The 21,177-nt window shown below is 45.5% G+C and overlaps 1 protein-coding gene across 2 annotated transcripts in view; it reads left to right on the forward strand.

The window, feature by feature from the left end:
• LOC141092600 (transient receptor potential cation channel subfamily V member 6-like) overlaps positions 1-21,177 on the forward strand; it is a 189,628-nt gene that overhangs the window by 110,704 nt on the left and 57,747 nt on the right. For both annotated transcript variants that reach the window (XM_073578928.1, XM_073578926.1), the window contains 2 exons: positions 16,631-16,729; positions 17,112-17,284. In XM_073578928.1, coding sequence (XP_073435029.1) covers positions 16,631-16,729; positions 17,112-17,284 — 272 coding nt within the window. The remainder of the gene's footprint in view (positions 1-16,630; positions 16,730-17,111; positions 17,285-21,177) is intronic.

Genomic DNA, 21,177 nt, shown 5'->3' on the forward strand with positions numbered 1-21,177 from the left:
ATATAAACTCACTATCACCGTCACCCACAAAGCTCTCCACAGTTCTGTACCACCCTACATCGTCTCCCTATTCTTTGTCTAGCATCCTACCCATGCTATCCGTTCTGCTAATCTAACACTAATATCCTCAATCATTTAAACCTCCCAATCCAGTGTACAAGACGTCTCGCTAACTGCGCCAATTCTCTGGAATGCACTACCTCAGACAGGCTAAATCCCAATACTCACAGTTTTAAGCATGCCTTAAATATGCACTTTTTTAGCCTGGCCTATTGGCTCACCTCACATATGCAACTATTTTCATTTTGTCCTCATAAAATTTCCTTCCAAATCAGCTTCCTCGTAGCATATGTTTACACACCCTCATGCACTTATTAGCACTCTGTTTCTGTATTGATACAGATACTGGCTGGTGACCGGATCATCCTGCATTAGGCAAATACCCTATTAATTATATTGATGGCGGGACTGTGCTATACAAGCATTTTTTACCATTCACTGTTCGTGTCTCCCCTATTTCTTCATACATTGTAAGTGTCACAGGTTTACCACAACAGAGAGGAGCCAGAAGACCGCAGCATCTGATTTCTCTTAGACTGGGATCACACTACCGTGTGTGATGCGAGAAACTCGCATGAGTCTCTCGCATCATCACCTGGCGCTGCCGCCGGCACTCAGGACCGGAGCGTGCGGCTGCATATATTTCTGTGCAGCCGCAGCTCCTTGTTCTGAGTGCCGGCGGCAGCGCCAGATGATGATGCGAGAGACTCGAGTGAGTTTCTCGCATCACACACAGTAGTGTGGTCCCAGCCTTACTCACGTGCTGAATAGAAGCACTTCACCTTCTTACTAAATGGTGTAAATTTATTTAGGCAGTGAAGGGGTTAGTCTGCTTTACTGAGAGCTCTTGGAACTAAGGCTCTCAGCTGTGCACTGTTAGCCACTCTCATCTCCTATATAATCTGGGTCCTGACTAACATACATCTACACTACCACTCCCCTCTTCCATGGGTGGGGGAGGGGTACAGACTGAGGGTGGATTCAGGATCTAAGGCAAGGTATGTCGCTCCAGCATCTTCACCTTTAAAAGTAACCAGGGGAACAGGGCAAGCTAGGGCAGCCCCTAGTGTTAGGGACAAGGAAAGAGCCCCTGGTCCCTGGTCACCCAAAAGCTAAATCGTGACAGTGAGATTTTGAGCAGGCCCCTCACTTCTCTTGGTATCTGTTGAATTATGTGTTTACTCTGTTATGTCATTATTGTTTGTAAAAATACTCTTTGAAATGTAAAGTACTGCAGAATATGTCGGCACTATAGAAATAAAATATATTATTATTTCTGTGCGTACAGAGAATACAGGATATTATAGAAGTTAGTCTCCACCCACTAGCTCAGAGAAAACTATAAATTAGAGATAAAGCCTGTAGAGGAGAGAACTGCTGAAATATGCAGGATGCAGATTATATACTCTATATATATATATATGCACTGTATATATATTGCTCCTTATGTATACACTCAGGACAGCCTATTCTGAAATTCACTAGAAACGACAGGTACTCTGTTTAAATCACAATACTGTGTTTGTGGAGTGATTATATAGCTAATCGAATCCCTTGAAAGGAGTCAATAAAGGCCCCGTCACACACAGCGAGTTCGCTAGCGAGATCGCTGATTTTGTGATGTATCAGCGATCTCTCCAGCGAGATCGCTGTGTGTGATGGGGATCAGCGACTGGCACCCTTGCCAGGTATCGCTGATCGTGCAGGATCGTCCTGGGCCATTTTTTGATCGTTGGTCTCCCACTGGCCAGCGCGCATCGCTGCGTGTGGCAGCGAGAGACCAGCAATCAGCGACGCTGGATGCTGGTTTCCAACGTAAACATCGGGTAACTAAGAGCCGCACGTTGGTATCTAGGGTAAACAGTAGGTATCCAAGAGCCACACGGCTCTTAGATACCCGCTGTTTACGTTGGAAACCAGCTTGCTCGCTGGTCCTGATCGCTGGAGGGGCTGGCTATGTGACAGCTCACCAGCGATCAGCCTAACGGTGTCCCAGCGATTCCATCCATGTCAGATTGTTGGTGGGATCGCTGGGACATCGTTATGTGTACGGGGCCTTAACTGAATATTCAATTGGGACAACAAAGATCAGAATATCTGTTCCCAAGCAAAAGCTATGCCTTCGTTGTTAGCTTATAATACTAGGTTATATTCAATGGGCATAGAATCAAATTGCACATCCAAATGAAAGACCAGACCGGTAATAGGTGCTGATTTTAATTTTAGTCTTCTAACCAACTCCTAATCTCTTAGTTGATGTTTAGTATCTACTGTATATAGTAGCTGATTAGGAAGGGCACATCATTACTCCCCTATTGTGGTGTAACTGGAACAGGATTGTCAAAATGCCACAAGGGATCCTTTGATGTACCAATGTACTGACAGAGATTTGGCCCTGAAGGTTTAGCGGAAAGCAATGTCTTGTTGCCATTGCCGGGGCACTTATTTCAAAGTCAGTTGACAAGTAACACTGTAGCATTTAAAAGGATTGTCCCATAAACATATACAACCTATCAGCAAGATTAATTATAAGGCCGGGGTCACACTAAACGACGCAAAATACGGTCCGTAGTTTACAGGCGTAATATGGATGAATGACCCCTAAATAGTGCTCCGTATGTCATCCGTAATCAAGGTGTGGTCGCGTATTTTGCGCATGTAAGCATCCGTATGGTATCCGTATGGCGAGATTTTCTTGCAGGCTTGCAAAATGGACATATAATGGAGCCCTATGACAGGGTTTCTAACAGAAACCAAAGAATATAGACACATAGAATGCATATATATATATGTATTCTATGTGTCTATATCTATTCTTTCGTTTCTTTATTAAACCTGTCAGTGTGAGTTTACTGTATAGCGCACTGAATTGCCGGCTTTGCTAAAAGACACCGGGTGCGTATTTCTCGCAAGTCACATGTGTGGTCCGTGTGTAATCCGTATTTTTTGCGCACCCATAGACTTGCATTGGCGTATTACGGGTGTAGTATGCTGACAATCGCAGCATGCTGCGATTGGCACGGACCGTAGAATAGGGACGAGAAATATACAGTTGTTGGGAGCAAACCCATAGAGAATCATTGGTCCGTGTGTAATGCGTGCTTTTAACGCCTCTCACTCGTCCGTATTCCTCGCCAGTGTGACCCCGGCCTAAATGTATGATTGCTGGGAACCTAACTGTGAACCCTTAACATTCATGCCTGAGGCACACACAGGCAGAAGAGGACTCCTATACAAGAACAGTGAATGAGCCCTTGGCAGTCCATGTGTCTATGACAAAAGCTCATTGCTGCTCTAGAGGTGGAAGTGGACCCCCTAACATCTTGGACCCCTTTGTCGCTGCACAGGTTGCACCAATGCAAGCTCCAATTCTCCTAATTAGTGGTGACCTCAACATCTGGATCCCCAGGAATGATATATTTATCATCTATTCAGAAGTATATGGGGCAAACACTTTCAAAATTACATGACCTAGGTGTGTAATGTTAACAGCATTGTTTAAGACGTAAAAAAAAGTGGAAACTGCATGTATTCCATACAAATTAACTGAGGGCCTTCAGAATAATGTTTTCTAGGGGACCAAAGGTATCCCAGCCCTATACTGGTTGGGTGATTAATATGTTATGTACTGTATATACAGTGGGGAAAATAAGTATTTGATACACTGCCAATTTTGCAAGTTTCCCACCTACAAACAATGGAAAGGTCTGTAATTTTTATTGTACGTACACTTCATCTGTGAGAGGCAGAATCTAAACATAAAATCCAGAAAATCAAACTGTGATTTTTAAATAATGAAATTGCATTTTATTCCCTCAAATAATTATTTGATCATCTACCAACCAGCAAGTATTTTGACTCTGACAGACCTGTTAGTTTTTTTGAAGAAGCCCTTCTGCTGTGCAGGTTGAACTCATTGCCTGCATCAAAAATAACAGTCCACACACGCAATCACACTCCAACTGTTAGGCTATGTGCACACTTTGCGGAACTCCCGCGGAAGTTACTGCGAGAATTCTGGAATTCCATTCTGCGGGAAATTCACATTTTCACATTTCCCGCGGAAAAACTAGCGATTTCCAAGCATAATTAGCTTGCAGAATGCTAGCGTTTTCCAAGCGATCTGTAGCATTGCTGGGAGAACTGATTGACAGGTTTTCCGCGATGCGATTCCGCCGCGGAAAAATCAGCACAGCATTGCGGAATCCCATAGGATTGCATGGGATACTGTTTTTTTGCATTTTCGTGGCAAAATCGCGCAGTAAAAACTGCCGTGAAAACGCAAAAAACCTGAACGTGTGAATGCAGCCTTACCACAACAGAGTGGAGCCAGAAGACTGCAGCGTCTGATTGCTCCTACTCCTGCACTGAAAATAAGCACGTCAACTTCTTTTTAAATGGTGTTAATCTATTTTGGCAGAACAGGGGTTAACTGACAATGCTGGGAGCTCAGGGAGTCTGAGCTCTAAGCTGAGATCAGTTAGTCACTCCTATTTCCTTATAGTCTGGGTCCTGATTGAAACACATCGTCTGAGCTAGCTTATGCTGCATGGCTTGGAGGAGAGGTGTTTTTAGTGGTTATATGAGGAATTATCTGTGACTGTTGCATGGGTTTGTAAGTGTGATAATTCAATTCCCTCCTCATTGTTTTTTTTTTCTCGTCCCCCACTCCCTGGTGCATTCCTCTGTGGTATGTGAGTGAATATTTGTATGCATGTTTTTTCAGTTACCCTTGTTGGTGTTGCCTGTTGCCATGTTAGGGACAGGGAAGGAGCCCCTGGTCCTGGGTCACCCGACAGATGTGTCGTGACACCAATCTCTCCACCATAAACCAAAAACAGCCCTGAAATCTGAAAGATCTGGAGAAGATCTGTGTGGAGGAGTGGGCTAAAATCCCTGCTGCAGTGTGTGCAAACTTGGTCAAAAACTACAGGAAACGTTTGACTTCTATAAATGCAAACAAAGGTTTCTGAACCAAATATTAGGCTCTGTTTTTCTATAGTATCAAATACTAATTTCATGCAATAAAATATGCAAATGAATTGTGTAAAAATTAAGCAATGTTACTTTCTGGATTTTTTTAAGATCCTATTTCTCGCAGTTGAAGCGCATCTACGATACAAATTACAGACCTTTCTATTCTTTGTAGGTGGGAAAATTTGCAAAATCAGCAGTACATCAAATACTTATTTTCCCCACTGTAAGTACTCACAGTTTTGGACATGTTTACAGTATATCTTGCTAGCATTGTAATAGGTACAGCATGTGGGTGACATTAAAATACCTTTGCTATACTTATCTTTGCAGCTTAGTCTGAACCACAGTAAGGGCCCCGTCACATATAATAATAATCTTTATTTTTTTTTTATATATAGTGCTAACATATTCCGCAGCGCTTTACAGTTTTGCACATATTTTCATCACTGTCCCTGATGGGGCTCATAATCTAAATTCCCTATCAGTATGTCTTTGGAGTGTGGGAGGAAACCAGAGTGCCCGGAGGAAACCCACGCAAACACAGGGAGAACATACAAACTCCTTGCAGATGTTGTTCTTGGTGGGATTCGAACCCAGGACTCCAGTGCTGCAAGGCTGCAGCGCTAACCACTGAGCCACCGTGCTGCCCACCATGCTCCACACATAGCGACGCACCAGCGATCCCGACAACGATATTACCTTGTCAGGATCGTTGGTGTGTCGCTACATGATCGCTGGTGAGCTGCCAATCAGGCAGCTTCACCAGCAATCAGCACCAGCGACACGCGGGTAGCAAGCGACGCACGTAGCTTAGTTACCCACTGTGTACCTTAGTTACCAGCGCGCTTGTCACGTGCCCCGTCCTGAGTGACACGGCCAGCAGGCCTGTAACTGATACAACAGGACGCGGCACGTGTAATTGTCCAGTGTGAGGCGGCCCGCAGGCCGGCAACTAATACAATAAGACAAAGGGAATAAGGAAAACCTGAGACCACTCCTCATCAGGGCACTACCTACAGCGGAGATGCCTAGATCCAGAGTTCACCCCTGCAACTACCTGCACCTCAGGTTTATGACAAATGCACCGCTGGTATTGGCAAAGTATGTTCTGGAGGCACCACTCATCTCCAAAGCGTCGACCTGGGGAACGAGTTATGTATGAGTATGTGTATGTTCGGTATGAGCTGGCAAGACTCTGCAACACACTTCCAAGATGTTTTTTGGTGGCCACCCATACATGCTCGTTCACACACAGGTCCGGACCTGAACGTTTATTGCCACACACTCGTTTGTCATATTTCGGTGAACTCATTCTAGGATCGACAACAGAGGTGTCCCCCTGTGTCACCACACTCACACCCCCGCTATTCACCAAGGGAACACCACCCTCCAACCCTCTACACCACGAGGTCTGCGCCTCCCAGGGTTGGCCAATGGCGAGGGTAGAGATTTGCCCCTACTCCCCCGCAGCACACCAGCTGCTCACATCGGTGAGGGAGGGGCCTGGGAGGTGGAGGAAATATACACTCCATGGTCGCCTTCCTCTGAACGACAAGGAGAGGCGGCTTCTTTGGTGGTATGGAAGATTTGGCATAAACCCCGCGGACTATCACACCAGTCTGCTCACTACAGGGATGCACCCCTTCATCTCGGGGAACCCCAGACAGCACCATGGGGACCAACTCCACCCACCTGTCTGGGTACGTCCGCCTGAATGAACAAGTCCTGCTCCCTAGCAGCGACTCTAGGGGGCTTCTTTGCCGGAGCTGCAATTTGATTTCCTGGTTGAGCCAAACGGGAGGCCCCAGACCCTGATAAATGCTGCTGAATGGCTTCACACCATGCAGCTCCTCACTCACCTCAGTGAGGCCCAGTAGCAAACACTCACAGGTCTGAACATGGCCTGAGGCTAACCAGAAAAAAAAGTATGGTTGGTGATAATGTGGCGCCCCTGAGGATTCAGTCGCCACAGAGGTACTGCACCTCCTCCTGAGGTGTGGTACCCCACCATCCAGGTAAGGTGGAGACACCTGACCACACTCCAACACCTGCACCCCACACCACAAAGTAGTGTAGCAAAGCACCTTCGGCGGCTCCCTGCTTGGAGTGTAGCATAGCACCCCTTGGTGGCTCCCTGCTTGGATCACGAAATCTGCTGGGAGGTGGGTGGAGCTTAGCTCACATAAAAGAGCGGTAAGAGTTGAGTCAGTCAGTCAGTCTTTCATTCAGTCAGTGAGTGAGGATGTAGAAGGACAGAGAGTGAGAAAGAGAAGATCCCCGGGAGAGGGATGGAAGAAGGAAGTGCTGCAGCAGGCCACAGTGACCTGGGTCTGCTGGCACAGGAAAGAGACAGAGAAAGGAAGCTTGATTCTCCATTGGAAAGAAGGATTAGTATGGAACATAAGGAGAATAGGAGGACTAAGGATCAGGGTTGTAAGAGAGAACCCTTCCCAAGTTCTAAGCACAAGGCCGGGGTCTGGTCCCCGAGGTTGTATGGATACTAATGGTCCTGCAGCAGACACCGGAGGAATAGAAGTAGTGACCACTTTATTCCCACACAAGACTTGGGGGCACAACAGCAACAATAGTGAGCCGGGACTAGGTAGCAAGGAGTCCCCGAAGCAGGCTACAGCTGTCTGCCGTACAAGTAGAGTTCATAGGAACATCTGACAGGAGGAACTCCAGTGTAACTCAGTACTGTGAGTACTTCACTCAAAGGCGCTATAAGAGGAGACGTTCAGAAAAGGCACATATGTTGGCGGAGTGTTGGAAGGGAGTACTTCATCTTGCCTGGAAGTTGGCTGAGCTCCTGACCTGGAGGACACAGCACCGAGGCGGGCACCTGTGTGCACAACAGACTGTGAGTAAAGCTTTGGAACTACATGCCCTGGTGTCCTCCACTTATTCCTGCGCCAATGCGCCAGCACGGCTACATCCCTTGTGCTCGACACTACACCATCTAAGTGTCACTTCCCCTACTCTGCCCTGGGACTACAGCCCTGCCTGTGGAGGGCTATAACATCATTGCTGCACCACACCACCTGTCCCAGAGGATCTGTCTGCAGCGTCGACTTACATCTTCATTGCCGAACACCAGAGTTGGCATCACGAATCACTTATAAACTTTCCCCTTTTTACAATGGGCGCCCAGGGCCACGGGCCGGGTCCCAGCTGCCGTGACATCTCCCATTGAAGCTCATCGGGCCCGGTACAGAGTACCCCACAGCCCTGGGTGGGTGACCCAATTTTAGCATCACGAACAGGATGACGAAGCCAGGTGCCACCGGGTTCTGTGTGCCTACGATTTATTGGACTTAAAAAGTTTGTGGAAATGTGCAGAATAACCAATTTCATAGACTGTAAAATGAATGCTAAAAATGGTCGCCAGAGCGGAGAAGAAGGGCGTGACAACATGGGTGGTCCTAAGAAAAGACTGCGAACTGTCCTGGGCCTCCCCTGTCTGAACTTCTATGCGACAGCAACATGACCCACCCCCCGAGGGGTTCATATACTGGCTTGGTATGGAGGGGTAGGAAGAAGACGCCACCCCCAGAAGGAGGAGCGGGAGCTGGTGGCGGGAAAAGAGGCCAGACAGGAAGAGAACGCCATGATGGAAGGAGAGAGGAGGCCTGAAGAGCGAAGGGAGGTTAAGCTGACCCTCCCCGGCGCAATGGCTGAAGGCTCCGATCTGGCTTCCCATCTGGACCGTCAGCAGCTGGAGGACTAGATAGCCCAGCTGACCACTCGTCTGCGGCTGAGGCAAGAAGCCCTATGGACGCTGAACCTGAAGCACGCCCAGGAGGGGCCTACACTCACGGTACCTTCACCACTGGTACCCGTCGCCGCTGCACAAGCTCTACCACAGGCAGCGCCCCTGGAGCCGGAGGAGGCTGCAATATCACCGGCAGCGCCCAACACCATCTCCATGCTGCAACCGCCACTGAGCGTTGTCTGCCTAGAGGAGTCATCTGAGGGCCTGTGGCCTGAAGCAGAGAAAGCTGAGCCCCTGCCTGGACCTAGCGCGGCTGTGCAGGTCCCCCCAGAGATCCCCGCGGATCTAGAGGCACTATCTGCTCCACCGCTGTCTCCAGTACTTAACCGGGCAGTTCCAACTGCCACTGCTGCCACCAGGAGCCGCATCGTGCCTGCACCGGAGCCAAGACTGCACCACCGGGGAACATCAGGTATGATCGTCGCCCCTGCGACCGCGTTGCCCCCTGAGTTCCCGTACACCGCGTGCAATGGGCCGGTACTCCGCATGAGACAAATGGAAGAGCTGTGTTCCCAATTTAAAAGCACTAAGCTAACTGCGATGGGGAAATGGAAGAAGTCTCTGCTGAAAAGAGTAAGGCTGGAACAAGTGTGTCCCATTCGACATCTTCTGATCTCAGCAGAAGCGCCTGAGCAGCTGATGGGTGTCACTCTGCATCACGGGTTTCCTTTACCACAAATTCAGAACCCCCACATCTCGCCTGGAAGCAGCCCAAGCAACCAGCTTCCAGAACCCCAGGAGGGGACTACTAGCCATAATGTTTACCTGAACTAACTGAAACCCAGGAGGGTATTTGCACCGTTGTGCTTTAAAGTTATTTTTGTTTATGCATCATGTTTTTCCAGTTGTTGCCCAGTTTTATTGGCAGCGTTTTTCTTGGCTGAACTGTGGAGATCATGGATGCTGAATGATCCTGAACTTTATTGTAAATAGTTGCACCTCTTTAGGTGCCCTTTCTTGGTTTTACATAGCCCCTTTTATGGATAAGAACTACCTCATCATGGGGCATGGCTCCTACCTAAAGGACACTGCAAGAGATTCCGGCTGGGAGCGGTGTCCATCACTTACAAGAATTATTGAAGTTTTGATGTGAAGTATTTTATAATGTGCCTTATGACAGTATTAATAGAGAATAGCTTTTATAAAGAATCTAGTTCATAGAATGTTTTAATAAAGAGATGTGAATAAAGATGAAGATTTGAAAAATGCGGATGGCGAACCAGGCATCAACGGTTGTCGCTTAAGGTTAATAAAAGAAAATAGTAAAAGTGAAAGAAAAGAGAAAGTGAAGAAGTGTGTTAATGATGTTACTTGAAGTGATAGTGAGTTATTGTTAAAAGCACTTTTGAGTTAGGTACAATAGTAAAGTATAGATATTTAGTAAAAAAAAATTGTTTTGCAACGTTCAAGAGACAGCGCCTCTCATATTGAGAAGATTAGATAAGAACTGTTTATTAGCATTACAAAAATTTTGTATATTCCTGTATTTGTCAAATTCTGTTTTCTTGCGGCCCGCGGATGTGCTGTGTTTAATGGGGGGGTATGTGGCGCCCCTGAGGGTTCAGTCGCCACAGAGGTACTGCACCTCCTCCTGAGGTGTGGTACCCCACCATCCAGGTAAGGTGGAGACACCTGACCACACTCCAACACCTGCACCCCACACCACAAAGTAGTGTAGCAAAGCACCTTCGGCGGCTCCCTGCTTGGATCACGAAACGTGCTGGGAGGTGGGTGGAGTTTAGTTCACATAAAAGAGCTGGAAGAGTTGAGTCAGTCAGTCAATCTTTCATTCAGTCAGTGAGTGAGGATGTAGAAGGACAGAGAGTGAGAAAGAGAAGATCCCCGGGAGAGGGATGGAAGAAGGAAGTGCTGCAGCAGGCCACAGTGACCTGGGTCTGCTGGCACAGGAAAGAGACAGAGAAAGGAAGCTTGATTCTCCATTGGAAAGAAGGATTAGTACGGAACATAAGGAGACTAAGAGGACTAAGGATCAGGGTTGGAAGAGAGAACCCTTCCCAAGTTCTAAGCGCAAGGCCGGGGTCCGGTCCCCGAGGTTCTATGGATACTAATGGTCCTGCAGCAGACACCGGAGGAATAGAAGTAGTGACCACTTTATTCCCACACAAGACTTGGGGGCACAACAGCAACGATAGTGAGCCGGGACTAGGTAGCAAGGAGTCCCCGAAGCAGGCTAGAGCTGTCTGCCGTACAAGTAGAGTTCAAAGGAACATCTGACAGGAGGAACTCCAGTGTAACTCAGTACTGTGAGTACTTCACTCAAAGGCGCTATAAGAGAAGACGTTCAGAAAAGGCACATATGTTGGCGGAGTGTTGGAAGGGAGTACTTCATCTTGCCTGGAAGTTGGCTGAGCTCCTGACCTGAAGAACACAGCACCGAGGCGGGCACCTGTGTGCACAAGACACTGTGAGTAAAGCTTTGGAACTACATGCCCTGGTGTCCTCCACTTATTCCTGCGCCAATGCGCCAGCACGGCTACATCCCTTGCGCCCGACGCTACACCATCTAAGTGTCACTTCCCCTACTCTGCCCTGGGACTACAGCCCTGCCTGTGGAGGGCTATAACATCATTGCTGCACCACACCACCTGTCCCAGAGGATCTGTCTGCAGCATCGGCTTACATCTTCATTGCCGAACACCACAGGTGGCGTCACAAATCACTTATAAACTTTCCCCTTTTTACAATGGGCGCCCAGGGCCACGGGCCAGGTCCCAGCTCCCGTGACATCTCCCATTGAAGCTCATCGGACCCGGTACCGAGTAACCCACAGACTTGGGAGGGCGACCCAATAATGTCATTTGCCCCGTCCTGAGTGACGCGGCCAGCAGGCCGGTAACTGATACAACAGGACGCGGCAAGTGTAATTGTCCAGTGTGACGTGGCCCGCAGGCCGGTAACTAATACAATAAGACATAGGGAAAACCTGGGTAACAATAACAATGGTGGCCCTACGATAGGGAAAGGGGAAGTGGAGACCTCCTGCACTCCCCTGAGTCAGTGTCTCTACACTCCTAATGTTCCCTAGGCCGGTTCCGCACCGGGCGCCGATCAGGAACCTCAAAACCCTGACTCGCCCTGCACCTAAACCCTCACTAGGGAATTGGTCAGTGCGGAAACTAATCCCACCACTGCACTAAACACACATAAGGAAAAGTGACAAAACAGGGGAACACCACTTAGCTTTGCTCTGTTGCTTACGCTCCCAGCAACAGAGCCCACCACCTGTGTGCATCTTTTCCTACACCGTCCGACATCTGGGTTCACTGTCCAGAAACGGACCTTCTCAGCCTCATAGTACAGCCTTGGAGCAAACAGAGTCCACACCTGCGTGCAGCTGTCCAGAAAATGAGTCCCGCAAATGAGTCCAGCTTTTCTGCCAAAAAGTCCAGCATGCTTGAGTCCAGCTCTCAGCAAGAACGTCCAGCATTTTGAGTGCAGCTCTACACCATAGCTGCCACTCCACCAATCCATGCGGGCACTCCTTGCTGACACCATAACTGCAACTCCACCACGCCATGCCAGCCCTCCTTGCAGACACCATAGCTGACACTCCAGGAATCTCACTGGGCTGCCCGTGACTCTCCTTTACCTCCATCTTTCACCCAGGCTTGCTTGCAAATGAGGACCTTATCACCAACAGTGATTAACACACCTGATACTCTCTTATAGAGCTATCACACCTGCTACATAATTATGTGCACAAACCAAGGTAATCAAAGTGCAATGACCCTAATGGCCATCGGGGGGAAAAATACAACTAAAATCACCACAGTGCAATGACCCTAATGGCCACCGGGGGCAAAACCACCTTTGGCACACAGCCAAGGGAAAAAAAAGATTGCTTTGTGCATTTACTCTGTCAGATCCAACCTGGATCGTGACAGCGCTGGTGCAGGGAGCTGGTAATCAAAGTACACATCGGGTTTCTAAGCAGCGCGCGGCACTTAGAAACCCAATGTGTACCTTGGTTACCAGCTCCCTGCACCAGCGCGATGGTAACTAAGGCACACATCGGGTTTCTAAGCGCTACTCGGCGCTTAGAAACCCGATGTTTACCTTAGTTACCAGCAGCTCGCTGATCGCTGCTCTCCCGCCTGTCACACACAGCGATGCATGCTGGCCAGCGGGAGACCAGCAATCAAAAAAATGTCCTGACCATTTCAGGACGATCAGTGATACCCGGCAGGGGGGCCCGTCGCTGAGAAGTGTCACACACAGCGATCTTGCTGGTGAGATTGCTGTTGCGTCACAAAACTTGTGACTCAGCAGCGATCTCGCTAGCAAGATCGCTATGTGTGACGGGGGCTTTAGTCACATTTGCAAATATGATTTTGTGTTAGACGTCCACTATATGTACACTCAACATATTGAGGATATGGAAACGAGGATTTTACACCTTTCACATATGACCGTCTCCATATGAGTGATCACATTTTACTGCCCTGGGAATTGTCACCAACCTATTCTTTGAATGTACTTGAAGTGACCATATTAAAACTATTCAAAGTCTTCCCTTAACTGGGAAAAATGACTTTGGCAATCAAGTCTCATTTTTCACCCACCATAAATATTCATACAACTGAGCCTTCTGTTTCTTCTGCATTTGTGCCAAGTTCATGAGTTGCATTTATTCAGGGTAAAGTGTGCAATAATTTCAGCCATTCAGATACACTTAGATCATTGCTCCACATATCCTCGGCAATCAGCTCCCACATTACTTGTCCAAATGATTGTTCATTAGTGTGTAGAATGCTCTTCATCATTGTGCCATTTACTGCTTTCAAGCCCTTACTAAATTTTAAATTAAGGTGTCTTTCTCTCTGCTGTGACAGAATGACGGTGAAAGTTATGCCTTTGATAGGATGAATGCCAAATGCAATTTTCGGAGTTTCTGTTTCCAAGCTGTGATATTGTATCAATGGAATGGTTACAATAAAAAGCTAAACTGATTATATACTTCCAGAAACAGACTGCCATATGACTTACATCTGTGCTGGACATGCTAAGTCCCTTGGGTTGCAGGAAGGGTCACCTTGGAAAGTATCGCTATTTAAATTGTGCGTAAAAGTGAATGTTCTGTATGTCTGAGTCTGTTTCAATATTGATTTCACCTAGAAACAAAAATGCAAATGTTAAAGAGTAACTAAACTTTTTTCTTTCATTGTATTGCTGGATATTTAATATGCAAAATTATCAAAATAGTGTTATCTTATTTTGCTGCCTTCAAGAGGAAAAGAGATGCTGAACTGTGCTGAAATGACTACTGAAATCCATATTCAATATCAGTTGTACGAATCTACCGATTTTGAGTATGGGGGAGTACATTGTGCCTGCACTTTGATCTAACAGCCACTGTGAGGAGAGGTGGCGCTGAGCATGCTCTGTGAGCTCACTCCCATTAGGTTTGAATGCTAGCGCCAAACAAAGCACTGTGTCGGTGCTGCTGCAAGCAAATCAGACCTGCTGTCCAGGGCTCTAGGAGGAAAGCAGAGGGGTGTGGGATTCACAGAGTGCACACAGTGTCTTCTTTATAGCAACCACAGTCAGAGATGAGCAGGGTCTGCACAGCCCTCTCAATGTGACTGTAAATATGCTGGAGCCACAGAGAGTGCTGTGCTGCTCTCCTCTCACTATGGATGCTATAGAAGGCAGAGCGCACAAACTGTAAGAACTCTCAACCCCTTACCCTCGTAAAAGCATTTGTGGCCAGGGCAATGGACTTCAGGTCTAATTTACCAAGTGCTTCTGCTGCACAGCGCTCTCTGTGGCTCTAGCACCATTATATTTGCAGCAAGTGTGTTATGCAGATTCTGCTCCTGCACTTCTCTTACTGTTACTGCCAATAAGCAGAGTGTGTAAGAGGAAGTGATGATACCCCTTGTAGAGCCCCTGTGTGATATGGCATTAGTGAGGAAAGACTGCCATCTGATGACCAGACCTAACCATGTGGGAGCAAAACTGAACCAGAAGATTTGCAGGGGGAACAAGTTCATGTGCGGGACATGGTCAGGTTCCCAGCAGGATGGAGTTCCCAGATATAAAAGTCCTGTCCGCCAAACCGCGGTGGGATTTGGTGCCAGGAAGAAGAGTGGTGCTGATGTGGGCAAGAGACAATGCTGAAGCCAATGTTAAATGCCTCGGCAGAGAGCATGAGTCAGCCAGGTGCTGGCCGCAATCAGACAAGTCCCATACAACACCCAGTGAATTCCAAAGACCCGACTATGCCGGCCAAGACCAGAACCTTCGCCCTACAATGGTTGGAGCCTAGATGACCCCCATTAAGAGCTGGGGAACAGCCCTCTCTTCCCCAGGCCTAGGAGAAACTTGCCGTCAGTCAAGCACTAAAGATTCATGAGGAGATTTTGACCAGAGTAGGATCCATGCAGTTACAGAAGGACGACACGAGTGAGCCAGGCTGTCACTTCCAGCCATAGCATGCGAACAACAGGTGGGGCAGGGAATGGTTGGTACACAGGAAGCTCAATGAATCTTGATAGACTTTGAAAGGAGGACTTGTAGCCTAACAGCAAAACCCGGTGACCCCTGCTAGGGCCATTATTGCAGGAAGAGCTAGTTTAGTTGCAACAACGAGTGTAGCACCCTTGTAAGGTCACAAACATAATTCTTGAGGGACGTTTCCGTTATTTTAATTTTCTCAAATTCATTATTTGTTTATTGTTGTATGGATTACTGCAGTTTACGCTGTTTTATGTTATTTCCTAACCTCTGTGAATTCCCACTTATATCGGATAGAAATAAATTGTTCCTTGATTGTTTCCGCCTCTTGCCTCCAGTGTGTTGTATTCAGTCTCCTGCATTACAAGAGTGCACACTCTGCTCTCCTCAATCAAAGGTGATAGATCTGTATACAAGATATGGTTTATGGATCTTAGCAGTTGTTCATCATCATCATCATCATCATCATCATCATCAGTTTTCTGCAAAAAGGCAACAAAATTACATGGCTGACCTTATAAAACTGGTGTGTGATTCAAGCTGCATGTGGTTCGTGCAGCTCGTATCTGCTGTCAGGTTTCCTTTAAAATGGGAAAAAAAATTGAGTTACTCTTTAAGGCTGGGGTCAGACTTGCGAGAAACTCGCACGAGTCTCTCGCCTCAATACCCGGCACTGCCGCCGACACTCGGGACCGGCGCGTTCAGCTGCATAGAAATTCAAGCAGCTGAATGCTCTGATCTGAGTGCCGGCGGCAGTGCCGGGTATTGACGTGCGAGACTCGTCCGAGTTTCTCACAAGTCTGACCCCGGCCTAAATCAGAAATCACAATACATTGTGTATGCAGCCTGTGGAGTCTACAGTATTTGTGAAAAAGCCATGGAGATAGATGTTAGTGGAGCATAATGGTGACTGATGAGCTAACTATGACTTCTTAAAACCAAATTTTATGCAATTCAAAGTTATTTAAAATAATTCTGTAGCTATGTACTTGTGTACAGATTTATATATTTTGTGCATAGTAACTTAAGAAATATTACTATTATTCATTTGTAGAGCACTATTGAATCCATGGTGCTGTACATGTGACAGGATTACATACAAGTTACAAATATAAATTACAATGAACAAACTAACACTAACAGACAGATACAGAAAATAAAGGCTTACAGTCTACAGAAAATTATTATGCATCAAATATATAAACCTGGATACAAGTACATAGCTACATAGTAGTAAATATATTTATGATCTATGGGTTTCACATGTAGATTATACTGTGCATATAGTATATACAGTAGGTTATATTTTTGTATATAATGTTGCATACTTCTTTACTTCTCCAGGAGAATATCCATTATCATTTGCAGCATGCACAGGGAATGAAGAAATCACAAAACTTCTGCTAAAGTATGGTGCACCTGTCAGTGCTCAAGACTCACTTGGTATATTCTTTTTTACTTTATTTTAAGTAGTACTGACTTTTTTCACAGCTGATGAAATATACTTATTTAACTTGCAAATTGCAAACCTGTTAAAGCTTTTCCAAAATTATTGCATCCAAAAATCTGTACATATTCTGCTTTATGTAGCTAAAAGGTATAGAAGTGAAGTGACGAGAGCAGGATTTTGTGTCCTAAATTTTTAACTACTACTTTATGGTAGAGGGAATGACAGGTTTGAGTTTTTATTATCTGCAGCACTTGTTCCTAAGACATATCCACCCCTACATCCAATACTACATCGTGACAATTGTTAGTTTTATTTTCCATAGGGAAGGCACTAGGTGAAATAAATATATTTTACATCTATTCTCATTTGTTTCAGGGAACACTGTGTTTCATACGCTAGTCCTGCAGCAGAATAAAGAGCTGGCCTGTCACATGTACGACTGGATCCTAGACCTTGTGCCACTCAAGGATTCTCGGTGTGCAGAGCGTCTGGAAAATAATGATGGCTTAACTCCATTAAAGCTGGCAGCCAATGAAGGAAACATTGAAGTTAGTCACTAAACTCTTCAATTATTCATCTGATCTGCTATCCTGACTATAAGTGTTGGCTGTCTTTTTACTTTAACTTTCTGAAATCCCATTTTCTTGGGACTATAAATAATGCAGTGTGCCAACACATATGAGAGATGTATGCTGGATGTCTGGAAAGAAAATTATTTTGACATTGAGAAATGTTTAAAAATATGTATTTATAATTCAGAAACCATTATATTTTTTTCTGAGTTTTAAGGCAAATATGTAAAAAAGGATTTAGTAGAAATTCCAAATGTCCAATTGTTGAAGTCATTCAATACACTCTACCCTTTTTTTCACCAGTATAGAAATTATTTCATATGCTGGAGTGTTGGAAGCGGTAGGAATTAAACAGCTTATAAATGGAATGGTGAAGTGTTCACTTCCAGGACATTCAATATTATCAGAAGCCTTCTATGAAGAATATTGTAGATATAATTTCATGCCAATCATTTGTATCCTATTTGGCATGGGATTATAAAACCTACTTTCTTTGTGCAGCAGGAACAGGAAACCTGACTCAGCAGATCATCTTGCATTCTCAAAACCTTAAGGAGAAAACTGGCACCTAGCTCTGCAGGTGGTCAAGCCTCAAAAGGCTGTGAGTGACAGATTTCACACCTTGAGCCAGCTAAGCTCAAGACAAAGGCTTGCTTGAAATGTAGAGTCATGCTGAATCAAAGCTGCCAAATAAACCTTCTAAAATATTTTAGAAACGTAATTCCATAAGAAGTTTTGGAGATTCTTTACGTCCTAGCTGTACCAGGGATTGAAGCTTGAGGAAGATAATTTGCATATTCCAGGTGCCTTCTATGGAAAGCGAAGAGTCTCCCTAAGCAAGAGGATCGTTGGATACAGCCGGGACCAGCTGCTTGGAAAGCCTTGCCGAACCAGGGATTGAAGCTTGAGGAAGATAATTTGCATATTCCAGGTGCCTTCTGGGAAAAGCGAAGAGTCTCCCTAAGCAAGAGGATCGTTGGATACAGCTGGGACCAGCTGCTTGGAAAGCATCGCTGAACCGCACGCCGTAATTTTGCCTCTAGGACATTATTGCAAGAAAGCTTGCCTGATAGAGTAGATTACACAAGAAGGAAGACACGCAGCAAGTCAGCAGGATCTAGGAGCAACATGGCAGATGTGACAACCTACATGGTGAGCTGCAACATGTGCTACATGTTCACAGATCGACCAGAAGAAGAATCCAACTTCACCTGCCAGAAGTGTAGATTAGTGGCCTTTTTAGAAGAAAAGGTGTGTGGTCTGGAAAAAAGAATTGCAACTTTGAAACTCATGAAAGAAAATGAAGACTTCCTAGACAGAACAGAAGCATCTCTACTGGTCACAGAAGGTGAAGAAAGTGTCAGAGAACCTCCAAAAGCAGATGAGTGGAAGCATGTGACCAAAAGAAGCAAAAAGACCATAGAGACATCACCAACCACACAACTGACAAACCGATACCAAGGATGACAATGGTACACCTAAGGATGAGGCACAACCAGCAAGCAAAGAAGAAAAGGGCACACAGCAACACCCAGAAGAGACAACAAAAAGTACAGCCAAGAAGTGAAGAAGAGTGGTAGTGGTGGGAGACTCACTACTGAGAGGCACAGAAGCAGCCATCTGCAGACCGGATATAACCGCAAGAGAAGTATGCTGCCTCTCAGGTGTGAAGATCAAGGAGGTGACCGATAGGATACCAAAGCTCATCAGTTCCAAGGACGTCCACCCATTTCTTCTGATACATGTTGGCACTAATGACACGGCAAGGAAGGACCTATCGACAATCTGCAAGGACTTTGAAGAGTTGGGGAAGAAAGTAAAGGAACTGGATGCACAGGTAGTTTTTTCTTCTATCCTTCCAGTAGACGGGCATGGCACTAGGATATGGAATAGGATCCTTGATGCGAACAACTGGCTAAGACGATGGTGCAGACAACAAGGATTCGGATTCCTGGACCACGGTGTGAATTACCTGTATGATGGACTCCTCGCCAGAGACGGACTACACCTCAACAAACCTGGGAAACACACATTCGCCAGAAGACTCGCTACACTCATCAGGAGAGCGTTAAACTAGGAGAAGAGGGGATGGGATGAAAAACGTTAGAAATGAACATGAAACCAGATATTATACTGATGAATGATATGAGGTGTGGCAAAGAAGAGCCAAGACAACATACTCAGAAGGGAGGTAAGAAAATTTCTAAAAGAAGCAACAGGGAGGAGATTGGAACAAAGCAAAATTCTCTAAAATGCATGCTCGCAAACGCCAGAAGCCTGACAAGCAAGATGGAAGAACTAGAAGCAGAAACATCTACAGGTAATTATGACATAGTGGGAATAATAGTGCTTCATAGTGGGAATAACCGAGACATGGTTAGATGAAAGCTATGACTGGGCAGTTAACTTACAGGGTTACAGTCTGTTTAGAAAGGATCGTAAAAATCGGAGTGGAGGAGGGGTTTGTCTTTATGTAAAGTCTTGTCTAAAGTCCACTTTATGGGAAGATATTAGCGAAAGGAATGAGGATATCGAGTCCATATGGGTCGAAATACATGGAGGGAAAAATAGTAACAAAATTCTCTTTGGGGTCTGTTACAAACCCCCAAATATAACAGAAATCATGGAAAGTTTACTTCTAAGGCAGATAGATGAAGCTACAAACCATAATGAGGTCCTTGTTTTGGGGGACTTTAACTACCCGGATATTAACTGGGAAACAGAGACCTGCAAAACCCACAAAGGCAACAGGTTTCTGTTAATAGCCAAGAAAAATTATCTTTCACAATTGGTGCAGAATCCAACCAGTGGAGCAGCATCCAACCAGAGGAGCAGCACTTTTAGACCTAATACTATCTAACAGACCTGACAGAATAACAAATCTGCAGGTTGTTGGGCATCTAGGAAATAGTGACCACAATATTGTACAGTTTCACTTGTCTTTCGCTAGGGGACATGTCAGGGAGTCACAAAAACACTGAACTTTAGGAAGGCAAAGTTTGACCAGCTTAGAGATGCCCTTAATCTGGTTGACTGGGACAATGTCCTCAGAAATAAGACAGAAATAAATGGGAAATGTTTAAGAACATCCTTAATAGGCACTGTAAGCGGTTTATACCTTGTGGGAATAAAAGAACAAGAAAAACCCAATGTGGCTAAACAAAAAAGTAAGAGGGGCAATTAACAGTAAAAAGAAAGCATTTAAACTACTAAAGCAGGATGGCACCGTTGAAGCTCTAAAAAACTATAAGGAGAAAAATTCTTTATCTAAAAAAATAATTAAAGCTGCCAAAAAGGAAACAGAGAAGCACATTGCTAAGGAGAGTAAAAGTAATCCCAAGCTGTTCTTCAACTATATCAATAGTAAAAGAATCAAAAGTGAAAGTGTAGGCCCATTAAAAAATTGTGAGGAAAGTATGGTTGTAGTTGATGAGGAAAAAGCTAATATATTAAACACCTTCTTCTCCACGGTATTCACGGTGGAAAATTAAATGCTGGGTGAAATGCCGAGAGACAAAGAAAACCCTATATTAAGGGTCACCAATCTAACCCAAGAAGAGGTGCAAAACCGGCTAAATAAGATTAAAATAGATAAATCTCCGGGTCCGGATGGCATACACCCACGAGTACTAAGAGAACTAAGCAATGTAATAGACAAACCATTATTTCTTATATTTAGAGACTCTATAGCGACGGGGTCTGTTCCACAGTACTGGCGCATAGCAAATGTGGTACCAATATTCAAAAAGGGCTCTAAAAGTCAACCTGGAAATTATAGGCCAGGAAGTCTAACCTCTATTGTTGGTAAAATATTTGAAGGGTTTCTGAGGGATGTTATTCTGGATTATCTCAATGAGAATAACTGTTTA

The sequence above is a fragment of the Dendrobates tinctorius genome, unplaced genomic scaffold (assembly GCF_039654945.1).
Source record: "Dendrobates tinctorius isolate UK_male_01 unplaced genomic scaffold, ASM3965494v1 ptg000060l, whole genome shotgun sequence".
In the NCBI taxonomy this organism is placed as follows: Eukaryota; Metazoa; Chordata; class Amphibia; order Anura; family Dendrobatidae; genus Dendrobates; species Dendrobates tinctorius.